General features: G+C 37.0%; 1 protein-coding gene across 1 annotated transcript in view; it reads left to right on the top strand.

Annotated features, from left to right (window-relative positions):
* Positions 1-13,485, top strand: part of DIDO1 (death inducer-obliterator 1) — a 55,326-nt gene that overhangs the window by 16,231 nt on the left and 25,610 nt on the right. Inside the window, exons 3-8 of the mRNA XM_074157755.1 lie at positions 644-838; positions 2,595-2,693; positions 3,030-3,939; positions 4,256-4,574; positions 7,533-7,745; positions 8,533-8,758. Of these exons, the coding sequence (XP_074013856.1) occupies positions 742-838; positions 2,595-2,693; positions 3,030-3,939; positions 4,256-4,574; positions 7,533-7,745; positions 8,533-8,758 (1,864 nt within the window). The 5' untranslated portion in view covers positions 644-741. The remainder of the gene's footprint in view (positions 1-643; positions 839-2,594; positions 2,694-3,029; positions 3,940-4,255; positions 4,575-7,532; positions 7,746-8,532; positions 8,759-13,485) is intronic.

Raw genomic sequence — 13,485 nt, 5'->3', positions numbered from 1 at the left:
AGCTTCTGAAATTTTTTATAGTGCAAACCTTATTAGTGAAAGGGACAGTGATAAGGAATATTCCTTAATTCTGAAGCTCAACTATAACCTTTTATTATATCCCACATTGCAAAACCGCTGAGTAGCCACTTGGATTTAAATCCTCAAAGCTGCAGATGTCTTCTGTAATGAAATTTAGTAATACAAACTGGTAAATCTCCCCTGCTTTTAAACTCCATCAGCTCAAGTTTATAAGCATTTCTGCATTTTCATTGCACAATATGTGCTTATTAAATTTCCCTCTGCAAATGCTTTTCAATACTGTAAATGGAATAGACTTGTTGATTGCAGTTTGTTACTGCTCTTGGAAGTCTTAATGGGATGTAAATGAATAGATAAGAGGTCAATCGTATTTTGTATTTATTTAAAGGTCTCAGCTGTTGGTGAGTGGGTGGGGGTGGTATTGCTTTACTTTGACTTTTCATTCCAGTTTCGGGGTCTTTCTGAAAGCAGAAAACTGTCAAAAAGGCAAATAACAGAATTTGCTTTATAGTGTAATAGAGGCAAAACAATTCCAAATTTATGTAAACATTAGTAAGGTAAGTTCATAAATATATCATGCCTTATTTTGTCTTTTTTTTTAATCTTTCCCCCCAGGAGGCAGCAGGAAAAGGAGGATTGATAGTATTTGGTCTTGCTGACAACTCCGAGACTCAGTCTGGCACTTCTGAATTGGGAATTTCAGCATGTGCTGGAAGGATAATGCTGAATGACTCTGATCCTTTGCTGCCCTCCTCTGGCTCTCCTTTTCACTCAGCTCTACAGGGAGAAACCAGTCCAACCTCTAATGCTGTGTCAGGTAAAGCATAGAGAGGACATTGAAGAGACTTCTTATTTCTTTACGTTTTATCTGGATTTTATATCTCAGAATTTGGATTACCTCTGCCTGTAGCTTTTAACTTCATCTTCCAAGGTAAACAAAGATGTAAAATTTATTTTGACTTGTTCCTTTCTATTTCAGCCTTTTTCTGGTGTGAATATAATTGTAGTGTTGTTTTTAATTATTTTTTTAAAGGTATAGTTGGTGATTTTTTTTGGTGGGGAAACTTAATGGAATTTCCTATTGAATTGAAGCCATTTCAGCTTTTTACCTGCGTAGTACAGGCTTTAAATTCAGTTTTTATTCTGGTTGAAATGTTAAAATAAATCGGTTACTGTTTAAATTGATGTTCTGGAGTCTACTGCTTTTACTGCTACATTTATAGTATCTCATGGAAGTGACAATCTTAAGTTACAACTTCAGTGTTAAAAGTTAACATAGCTGTCTGGATGTTTACATTTCCATGGCATTGACAGTTGCATTTCCCTTAACATTGTTAAATGTAATACAAGAAAGCAGAGGAGTCACACTGTAGAGCGATGGTGTTTAATAAGGCAGAACATTAATGCAACTGCTGCAGTGTATGAAATAAGGAGGTGTTTATCACCACTGTACGTTGCAAGTCTGGGAAAAGCTTACTGAAGGATGCCTCTGAGAACTTGTAGCTGTAATACATGCAGCTGGTAGAGATATCTTTGATTCTTTCAGCACATACTGTTATTTAGGTATTCTGTTAATATTCCCTTTTGGCTTCAGTGCGCGATGTTTGAGCCAGGAATATGCGTATACCTACTCCAGAAATACTTTTGGGGGAGAGTCGGGGGATATTTCATCATGTTGTTTTAAAAACACTGTTTCTGTTTACCCAATTCATTGAGATATACTTACTACTGTGTATTATAGTTTCACATGAGCAATGTAACTGCAATGACTGCAAAACATTTACATGACATGCAGCTCATTTAAACCATTGCACCGGGATGTAATACCAACCTGAATTACTTGTTTGTGCCAGGTTATTCCTGAATTGCTCAAAATGCAGTCTCAGATTTTATAGTTATTTCTGTTATTTGCTTCTGTCTTTTCAAATAAGAGAGTCTCCTGCTATGCTGGAAATGGCTTTTTGAGAAAAAGGGATCCTGGTTGTCAGCACAGATTTTATTTTATTTTTATTTTCCTATGGCTCCATCTGCGATAGTTGGAGGTTCTTTGTGGAATTTTTTTTTTTTTTTTTTGATCTTTCTGGTAGATCATACAGGCTGAAAACTTTTTTAATATATAACCACAACAAGGAGCTTTTCTCAAGTTTTAGTGAACACAGATTTTTATTTTTTTTTTTAATCTTTTCTTCCAGAGAGATGTTTGAGAAGATTTTTATTTTTGTTCTTTTCTGTATAATTTCTTCTATCCAACAAACCTTGTTAGAGAAATAATGAAGGGAAAGTGCGTTGCTCTATCCTGCATATTCACCAGTGTTTCTGAAACAACTTAAAAATAGCGGCTAAACTGTTTAGTAGGCAAGATATAGACCTAGTTTATTTTAATAAGGAAGACTGGGATATTTTTCTGGTTTTACATTTTGTTTAAAGTCCAAACCATCAGTGTTATTTGACTAACTGTGTTATCTAAACAGCAATAGCTCATTAACATAATGAGATTACAGCAGAATATTTAATAATCACTTAGGCTATGAATATTTTTGTATCTCAGTTTTGAACCTTATGTTTCTTTTCAGCATTTCAGGGTGTCCATACTATGGAACAGGCTGTGAATTCACAGCCAGTGCCATTAGAATCTGAATCTAATACTGACAACATGGAAAATAGTTCTCCTGGTAAGATTTCTTCCTTTTAAATTGGGCAGAAAATATGCTTTTTTTGTCCTCTGTGTGTATATATGTGGATATATGTGTATTTAAATAACAAAAGATTTTATAACAGCTGGATTATGTTGGCACAGTGTTCCACGACCTATTTAGTGGCTACCGCTGTGGTAGTACATTCACAAGAAAATATTTTATCTGTTTTCAGGGTCATAAAATGAGGTGGAGGTACTTACATGTCCATATTTACTATTACAAAGAAAATAATACTATGTTGGGAAAAAAAACCAACTTATGAAAAAACACATTTCTTCACCACCAGTTCAATAACTCTTCCCTTGCTTTTAGCATCAGTTTTGGATGAGAAAGGTGAACAAAGCAATGAGGAGGAACAAAAAACTATCAAGCCTACAAGTAAAGAGTTCAGGAAAACCTGGGGCTTTCGAAGGACTACGATTGCCAAGCGAGAAGGTGCAGGAGATATCGATGTGGACTCCAGTGAGCAACAGCCACAACAGCAGCAGCAAAGCTTAAACCTCAGGCGTAGCGGACGGCAACCAAAGCGAACGGAAAGAGTGGAGGAATTTCTTACAACGGTGAGACGCCGAGGAAGGAGGAGTGTTCCTGCTGCTCTGGAAGATTCGAGTGAACCGGCATCCTGTCCGGCTACAGACGCTGAAACCGCTTCAGAGGACAGTGTTGAGAGCACTCCAGATACGAAACCTGCAACTCGGAGGATGGGCACTAGGAGTAGTATGCATCAGAAAGGCTCTAAAAGCAGATGCACAAAAGAAGAAGAAGAAGAGGAGGAGGAGGAAGAGGAGGAGGAAGGTGATACTTCCGATAGTGATAGTGATGGGTTGACACTAAAGGAACTGCAGAATCGGCTGAGGAAGAAACGCGTTGAACAGAAACCTGTGCAGCTGACGCTGAAGGATATACAGAACCGCCTGAGGAAGAGAAATACGGAACAAGATCCTCCAGAACCAGGTGAAGTCCAGGATGAAAAACAAGATGAGACTGAGTTGCCTGTCAAACAAGAGCCTGAGACTGCAGACAGCACGGAGATCGCGAGCCAAGTGGTTGTGTCCGAGGAAGACACTGAAGATCTTCAGGTTCAGCAGGAGGTGAAGCCTGCCCTCGGCGCAAAAGCCGTCACAGATGAAGAACCTGAAGAACTGCCCAAAAGCAAACCCGAGTCTGAGATTTATGACCCAAATGCACTGTATTGTATTTGTCGTCAGCCACATAACAACAGGTAGGGAAAGGTTTCAGCTACAAATGCAATGCAAGTAATTGGAAGTTTTCTGTGATGAAGAATGGAACCAGATGCTAATGTTTACTTTCTGAGTGTGTAAATGAGCTGTTGGGTTGAGGTTTGGGAGGGAGTTTTCAACATATTTAAAAGAGAGGATAAGCAAATGAGTATAGAAATAAACAGTGGGATGGAACAGTACAGTGGTACTTCAGTGGGGCTACTTAATTAAGATCTGCTTGAAATAGTTGTTGAGCATTAATTGTCTTTTCATTTCACAATGTTTTACTGTTCCTTGGTTGTTTGGGTTTTTTTTCAGGTTTATGATTTGTTGTGATAGATGTGAGGAATGGTTTCATGGTGACTGTGTGGGTATTTCGGAGGCTCGAGGGCGCTTGCTGGAGAGGAACGGTGAGGACTATATCTGTCCAAACTGCACCATTCTGCAGGGACAGGATGAGCCCGTTTCAGAAACAGACCAGCAGGAAGCTAAAACAGGGCAAGTAAATGTGGATGGCACAGAATTCACAAGCATAGGAACAATTGAACAAAAATCTGTTGAGGACCAAGGAATCAAGGGTAGGATTGAAAAAGCTGCAAATCCAAGTGGGAAGAAGAAACTAAAGATATTTCAGCCTGTAAGTATTTGAGTTGTTTCTTATTCTTTGTATTTCACTGAGTACATTGAGGCAATGGCTTGCTTATATGGCTGTAAATCTGACTTCGTTTTTTAAAGCTAAACCTGAAGCTGAACAACCCTCTAAATATTACTATTTAGTGGAAGTTTATTCATGGTTTTATCAATACAGGAACTAAAACGAAGAAAGTGTTTTTATGTAGTGGGAGATCTAAAAGTTTTATGTATGTGTAAGGAAATGCCACACTACATGCTTTGTGCTATTATGTCCTTCCTAAATACTGTTATGGAAGTCAAATAATAAGGTGTTATTTTAATAGAAATATTAGAATTCTGAACTGGTTTCTACTAGCTTTGAAATGATCTCAAACAATTTTGGACATTTTTAACGATAGTGAAACTTTTTACTGAACATTGTCAAGTGTCTGTGTTGGAGTTAATTCCAGCTGTGCTTCCTCTGTACTTCCAATTAGTCTTTGAAGTTCTCATTTTTGTCCTGATGCTTCAAGTTATTAGTGCATAAAGAATTGTTTTATACTGCCTTTTTTTAACATTAAGTTATGTATTTCGAATTACTGCAAATTCTGGCATAAAATATAAAATAAATACAAATTTTGTAGTAGCAAGTTCCATGCCTGGTTCAGAATACAAGCAAAGAAGCTCCTGCAGCTCAATGTACACAAATAAAAAAAACCTCATGCTACTGTCCTAATGCCAACATCTTGAACATTTTCCTTTCCTTTTTACTGTGCCTTGAAGAGCACGTTTAGTGTATTTGCTGTTAGAATGGTACAACTGTTTGTATTTTTTTTCTGTATGAGTTTGTTCTTTCACACCTAATCTTTAAACTTTGAAATCATCCCTAGAATAAGTATTACAGTTTTGAGTCTAAGCATCTCTCTGGGGGAATGTTTCTGTTGTAGTACGTTTCCTACAAAACGTTTATGAAACACCCCCTCTTACAGTCAATTTAAATAGTAGAGTTTTCTATATCAACAGAGTGAGCTTAAGGGATAGGTCAGAACAGTTTGTGCTTACTATAGAAATATTTACTGTTTTAAGATAAATGTGTTGAAAACATCTTTGAGAAATATACTGTTTTCTAATACAGTTTCAAATACATTTCTACTCCTTTGTACACCAAAATGTTTTTGAGAGTCCAGTTCTGTTGGTGTTAGTCTGCATTTCACTGTTAGTATCAATTTTAAGTTTTGCTTCTGAGTATTGCCGATTCTCTTTGATATTAGCATGCTAATGAGTTCCTTGAATGTGTTAGACATCTCTCCTTTAGTGAAAGAGAAACATAATTACCATTAACTCATTGCCTCTTGTGGAAGAACTGCTTATGTTTTAGGTATTCTTTGGCGCTTGGAAATGGAATGGAATTGCTCTACTTGTGTTTGCCAGGTGGTACCATGTTTTGAGGGGCTGAGCAGTCGAGTCTGTGTTTTCAGCCCGTGCTGTCCCTCAAACATCAGTTAAGAGGTTTATTCAAGCCTCTATGGCTTGTATAAACAATCGCCACTCTCACTGCAGAATTCCATGCCCATTCTGGGCAAAAATCATTGCTATATCACTGTGTTACAGTGATAGAACAGTCTCATTATTCAGTTTATCTGTTCTCTTACACCAGTGTTCTACACGCTTTGGGAAGGACTCCTGTTTGTTGCTGTCCATAAGCACCAATAGCTGTGGAGTTTTGGTTTGTGATTAAAACTTTGAGAAGTTGTTTAAATATGGACATCAATGCTGAAAGTTTTGTCATCATCTGAGTAAATGCCCTTGATTAGAAATGACAGCTCAATTAGTCTGAAGTTTGAGGGAACATGAATTGATAGTTCCTTCTTGAACTTCACAGTTTGGTGTTTACATGATGGAATAGTATTTCAAAGCATAAACTTAATTTTTATGGGAAAATTCCCAAACCCAGGTTTTATCAGACAGCAGCAGATAATGCTGTCTTACTGACTTTTGACTGGGGAAAAATAAGCCACACTATGCAAATAATATTTTATTTTTTTTAACTGGAAATACTCCCAAAAAACTTACTTTTGGTAATTAGAAGTTACAGCTTATTGATGTGGGAGAGGCTGTCTAGAACTACGGTAGTTCAGGGTGTTAGGTCAGTTGTATAACATTTTTAGGAGTGATCTTAGAAGAGTGAGACTAAAGGTATAATACCCAGAGGTGATGTATTGGAGCCTACAGAGCTTTCAGGTATTTCTAGGCTTTGGCCTGATGTGCTCTGTTTTCAAGGATTGTGCTATCTTCTAAATCTTAACATTTGAAAAGGATATGCATACTATATAACACTTATATAAATGGGGAGTAATTGTGAAGTAGAGGAGAATAGAGATTGCACATGCAAATTTCTCAATGTGTAAGAAGTATCAGGCTACAGCAAAACTATCTGGGAGAACGGTTGTGTTGATGTAAGGTGGAGACTTCTAAAATTAAAATTGATAGAACTCTAGAGCAAGAATTATCTGTACACGCGAACAGCCGAGTGCTTCCCTTTGCGTGAGTGCATGATTGAAGGCAGCTGCTGATGGTGATATAGAAATAAAATGTTTCAGAAACCTTGCTCTTGAGAAACCAGTTCTGCATTATTAAGGAGATTTCTTACATAATGCAGAGGATCAGAAGAAACATTTGTGTCCTTACAGGAACTGAAAATGTAGGAAATCAGCCTCTCCCTTAGCTCACTGCCAGCAGACCAACCACGTGAAAATACACCACCTTCTGAAAACAGTGTGCTACAAGAGTGAAATTCTTGCATTTGTATGGGTTGTTTCTGTTACATCATGAATTAAAATTGTTTTCACGCTGGCAGTTGTGCAAGTCACTGACAGTCCTAGCTGTGGTCTGCACACGATATATGAGCATTTCTTCATGTTCTAAAGGTATGTTTCTGTTGTTTCTTCTTTAAAGTTTGAACTCACTCCGTTTCAATCCACAGGTGGTTGAAGCTCCTGGTGCATCGAAGTGCATCGGTCCCGGCTGTTTTAATGTGGCCCAGCCCGATTCCGTGTACTGCAGCAATGACTGCATTCTCAAACACGCCGCGGCCACCATGAAGTTTTTAAGTTCTGGCAAAGATGCAAAACCAAAACCTAAAGAGAAGATCAAACCAAAATCTGAAAAACCTGGCATGCCAAAATCTCAGCTACAGGTAAGCTAATGTTTGAGATCCAAAAGAGTTGTGGCTTCTGTCTCTGCTCTCCTTTTTGGGACAAATTGCCAAGTCCTGCATTGAAGAGGAGCTTTTTTTTTTTTCTCTTGCCTTTTTCTGTGGTAAAAGCATTGTTTAATTCTTCTGACAATAAAATGTTTTTCTATCACTTTTTAAAAAATCTTAATAATAACCCCTAGATGGAGAGAGTTTCTTGTAAGGGCCTTCTAGATGCCAGTGCACTTCTTAAGGAAAAAAACAAGCAAACAAACAAAAAACCAAACCTATTTTAATTAGTTCCAAATTAATTTACTTTTTAAAAAAACTATAAGCAGTGCACCTTTTCATTTCATTCCAAATTAATTTTAATTTTTTAACTCTAAATTACTGGGGTTTGGGCAGTAATTTGGAATTACTGTGAATTGTCAACTAATGTGACTGCATTGTATGTGCACTTTGGGAAGAAAAATGATGAAATCAAAGCCACCTTCCTTCCCTTTTGAGACCACTATAAAATGGGCAGTAGTTTTTAAAACAAACAAGCAAAACCCCCACAACCTGAATATAAATGCTGCTGTTTTGAGGTGGTTTCATTGCTGTTTTCTTTTCCTGAAGTTACAGTGTATATTGCCTCTGCTTGAATGTGAAATTACATCGTTTCAAGTGTATTTACAGGAGCTTACTATAAAAGAAATTTATGTACATGTATGTAACTATATCTCTGCTTGTTTGTAAAATATAATATATTTTATGATTATTAGTAATAGAGCTTCTTTTAATCATGCAGGTCAGTATTAAGCCTCTTCCAAACCAAAAGAGACAATTTCCTGAGAAAAGAGAGCTGAATGTGAAGAAGACTGTTTTGACAACAGCCAAGATGGAGCCGAACACTCAACCTATTGCTAAAGAGCCAGCAGCAGAAAACACCACGCCGTCCTGGGCAAGCGATCATAATTACAATGCTGTAAAGCCTGAAAGGACTGCTGCCATTTCATCTTCACTGTTGTTCAAATGTATGTATCGCATAGGGATATTCCTGAATAATCATTTCCATTTTCTTTGAATACCCATCCATTCTTGGCTCTGCAAGACTAGGGAGTTTAGGATTTTTATTATTATTTTTTTTCTTAATATGGCACCAAACTACTTTTCTTCACCTTCAAAGATTTTCACACAGATAAACACAAATGGGAGACACTTTTAGGAGTTTCAGTTGTATCATAGGACAGTTGTATGATTAAGAGCCTGTTGATCTGCCCAGCTGATGTCTGGATGAAAACTACACGATTAAGCTTTAAATTTTTCCTGTAAAGACAATAATTGTTTCTAATCTAGAAAAGGTAAGTATTGATACATTTGTTTTACAAAGGGGTTGCACAGTGTGCACCGTGAATCAGCAATTGACTGTACTAATTGGAATTGTATTTTTGTAATTTAGATTTGGCACCTTTCTCTCAGGTCTTGCATTTTCAGTGCTAGTGCCGAGAATGAAATCTTCAGCGTGGTATCAATGATACTTTACACTTCTGCACCAAGTTCTTCCTGCTGCCTTTCTTCCTTACATGAAATAATTTAAGGATCATTCTTTACTTTTAAGTTTGGGGGGAGGTAGTATTTTTTTCTTTCCTTTTTTTTCTCTTTATATATTCATACTTCACACATTATCCACACACACAAGAACACCTCTGAAGTGGATAATAGGCAGAGATATTGCCTTGCATATTTTTGCAGGTTTTTGAATTAACATCCTTGTAACTCATACAAAGGTAAGTAATTACTGCTTTGTAGCCTCAACAAGTCTTTCTGCTAATGACTTTTTAATTAACTCCAGCTGAGTACTTTTATGATGCAGTGGTGGAACTTCAGCTGAAATCTTACACTTCACGTTTACAAAACACATGACCTGGTGTCTAATGTTTACTCACTTGAAGATTAATGAATTCAGGAATGCAGTTCTCGCAGCTTTCTTAACCACACTTCAGCCAATTTTGCATTTTATTTTCCGAAATAAACCTAATTATTAAGCACATCATATGTAAAGTAACAGATAATTTATAAACTTATCTTTAAGATGAGATTTTTTTAGATGTAATTTTTAAACCCTGAGGGAACACCAGCTACCCTAAATTGCTGTTTGTTATTATAGCACATAGTAGCCTCACTAGGTATATTTTAATTGTATTTACCCACATCAAATGTTTTTAATGGCTAAAATTTTTCCAGCATATTTTGTTACTTGGGCCCTGTGCCTCTTTTATAGTGAGATGTATTTTTATAAACTTGCTTTTTTTTAAGCTTCTTCTAAAGAAACTAGCTTTTTTACCAGAAACAGTAGTGTTTTAAACATAACTACGAAATAGGAAAGATGTAACTGAAACTATAAGGGCTTATTTTACATGCCAAATTATGACACTTTCTATCTCAATATAATTGCAAGTGTCCATGTAACCATATCACTTAAAACGTCCTTATTGATAAAGTTTTTTTTTCCTAGGAGACAGGAATTACAAGTTTAGGCTTTTTTTAAAGGGGGGGCTATTCTTAAGTTTAACCACACTGGAGGTTATACAGATTTAACAAATTCCAGTAGAAAATTGGGTTCCTATATCTAAATTCTTAAATTGGTTCAAAAATATTGTGTATATACCAGACTACAATAACGAAAACAACCTAGTCCATGTGAAGAAGAACTCTCATATCAAATGCAAGGAAGAACTTCAGATTGCTATTACGAAGGTGAGTTGTTCTAATGTGTGGGCTCTCTGTGCCGTTACTAAATTCCCAGGTAAATTGTTTGTGTATTTGTGAAAAAAATGTATCCTGCTTTTTGCTTGGAGGGGTTTGAGGTGTAATCGTCCTGAGAAGCCTCTATTGCCTCATCTTTAAGAGTATTCTCCAAGATGTTATTTACTTAACAAATCTGTTATGCTCTTCAAAACAGAAGTTAGAGCATGATGGAAATCCGTGAGAGTCATCTCACTTCACTTCGGGTATCTAAAAGTTAGAACTCGTGAAGTCTGAGTCTGTCAAGAAAAACCCCTTCAGTGAACAAAACATAATCTGGTTTAGACACTAATCGTGGAACAAAGTGACTCACCGGTTAGAAATGTGTTATTTCTGAACATCGTTTAAATGTCTTTCATAATCAACTAGTTCAGACATCTGGGTGTCTTAAGGTCACCTAGAGGAGGGGGAAGGACAGGATTCTTCAATATATCGTATTTCAAAGTACCTCCTGTGTTCTCCCAGAGCTTCAAGCCGTGTTCTGCAAACCCTTATTTGTCACCTCAGTGCATGAGGCCCGTGAGGAATTAAGGAAACTTAATGTGATGAGCAGAATTACTCTCTAATACTCTTCCCGTCAGTCAGTGTATCATATTTTAGACACAGATTTACTTTATATACTTATTCTGTACTTGTCAGGTACAAGATTTGGGGTTGTTACATATGACAGTAGTTTTATTAAGTAATAGCAAGAAGAAAATCAGCCGTTCTCACAGAGGTGCTGGGTGTTGGGGATATATAGTGCATCTGCATCTAAACCCTGCCACCAAACCCCCTTTTCTCCTCCCAGCCTGTTTTGCATCTAGAAAAAAAAAAAAAAAGGATAGTAGTTACGCATTTATATAGAGCAGCAATTTCTTTTTCTCTGTTACCCCTTAGTTTGTGTTTCTTCACCTCCTAATTTTTTTCTGTAGCTTTTTTGGGGATGAATTAGGGCTGTACTTGGAAGGGAATTTTGTACACCAAAATCTGGAGCCAGATTAATGACACTGTCTAACATCTTGGTGTTCCCAGTGAAAATAATCCTATTTATTCGTTTAATAACTAGAGTGGGAAATACCTTGGCCTTGCTTTGATAAGTGAATATTAACTACAAGTACTTTTAAAAGTTGCAGTCAGAACTGCACGTATAAGAGGAGGGTAGGTACGCGTCACGTTCCCTTTCAGAAGTGTTGCTTTTAATTTTGTTAGGAAAATTGATACTGATATTAATTTAATATGCAGTGTTCAACTTTCATATCTCACTTCAAAAGTCATCATAGCTTCCAAATTGATGCAAGTATATGGATTATTGAGATTTAGAAACATTGGTCAGAGATTCAAGATGTGATAGAAATCCAGAATTTATCCTGTGAGCCGGTGCTAATTATAAATATTTAGGTCATACAAAGGAGAGGTAAAATTCATAACAAAAGCAAACCAGATTCTTGTTTATCTAGTAAGACCACCTGGGCGTTTGTGGGGAAGCACCACCCAAAATGATTTCTGAAATGATTCAGTTTTCATAGCAGACTGACATATATACATTGTACAGTAATAGGAAGCATTATTTTTAATTATACTGGAGGAGGACAAGCTTTAAACGTGTAATATAAATGTGTGCTTTTCCAGAAGGAGCCACAAAAGCAGTTTGCGTCCGCTGCTTATTTGACTCTGCTGATCGCTTTTATATTTAACGTTTTACACTAATTAATAACATGTATAAAAGATGAATCCAAAAGGAGGGAAAGAAGACAGATGTTTGCGGTATCCCAGTTTCTAAACTACCCAGTCATAAGTAAACCAAGTATCTATCACGGCTTCACGTCTTTGTTGAAGTTCAGCTGACTTGCTAGACCTAAAAGAAATACACGAAGCGATTATTTACTCAACTCAGGTGCTAAAGCTACTTATTCTCTTCACTGCATTTATTGATAAAAGTAACTAAGTGCAGTGGAGAGTGAAGAGGATTTATTAGATAAAAACTAAGCATTAAATGGGTTTCTTATTGCTCTTGGGGTAGAACTTCCTGAGTAAAGAAAGCACTTTGTCACACTAAGCCACTGAACTTCTGTTTGCTTAACTGCAGGCAGATAAATAGTATGAGTTTAGGGCTATCTCTTAGGAGATAGCTATAGATATAGAATACCTTATTTGGTCCTAGTATTTCATAGAAGTTGTTAATGAGCAGGACTTTGAAGGGGAGGTGTTTCATTAAGAGAAAAGCACAACGTTTGTGGTACCTCTCCTGCTTCCCAGCAGTGAATTATGGAGAGACAATGCTGCCACCTCCTGGAAGTGGGAGCCCAGGTTTGTAGAGCCCTGGCTCTGGTGACACAAACTTCCTTTTATTGTCCCCTTTCAGTTTTCTTCAATTCTTCCACAGCTGAACTTCTCTACACCCGAGAGCTGCTCACAGAGTGACCAGTGTTTGCTTATATAGTTAAAGATCTCGGATACAAAGGGCACTTGGACTGCTTTGTTCCTCTTAACAAAATATGGAGAGTTTATAAAGGGAAAATAGTGATACTGGGAGCCCATCATCAGAACCTGTGATGTGTGTACCAAACTGCTTAGATTATAGCATATATAATTGTGTATTTTTTTTCATGTATCACTTTTTTTTTTTTCTTTACATAATAACAGTCTGAAGGCAGGAAAGAAAGAAAATACACCACTATAAAGAGAGTAGGGAGGAAATGCGGTACACGAGACAGGAGTTCTGGCTGAGGAGGTAAAAGCGATGTAGGAAGCTGTAAGTACCGTTGTGAAAATGAAAAAGTACAGCCTTGTCTGCACACAGACTGGTGCCAGTTTAGTGCTTCTCTTCAGGCAAGATTGTACCAGCTTGTCACTCCTCACTTGAGTGCAGTGTCTGTGGATATACCGCTGCTGGTTTAAATTAACCATTAAAAAATATTTTACATAAACTTGAGGAGCTGCTCTTAAGTGATGAATATGTTTGTCTGCAAGGACT

Source organism: Numenius arquata, chromosome 12, assembly GCF_964106895.1.
Source record: "Numenius arquata chromosome 12, bNumArq3.hap1.1, whole genome shotgun sequence".
Classification (NCBI taxonomy): Eukaryota; Metazoa; Chordata; class Aves; order Charadriiformes; family Scolopacidae; genus Numenius; species Numenius arquata.
The sequence above is the reverse complement of the archived record's forward strand: the minus strand, read 5'-3'. Positions and strand labels throughout refer to the sequence as shown.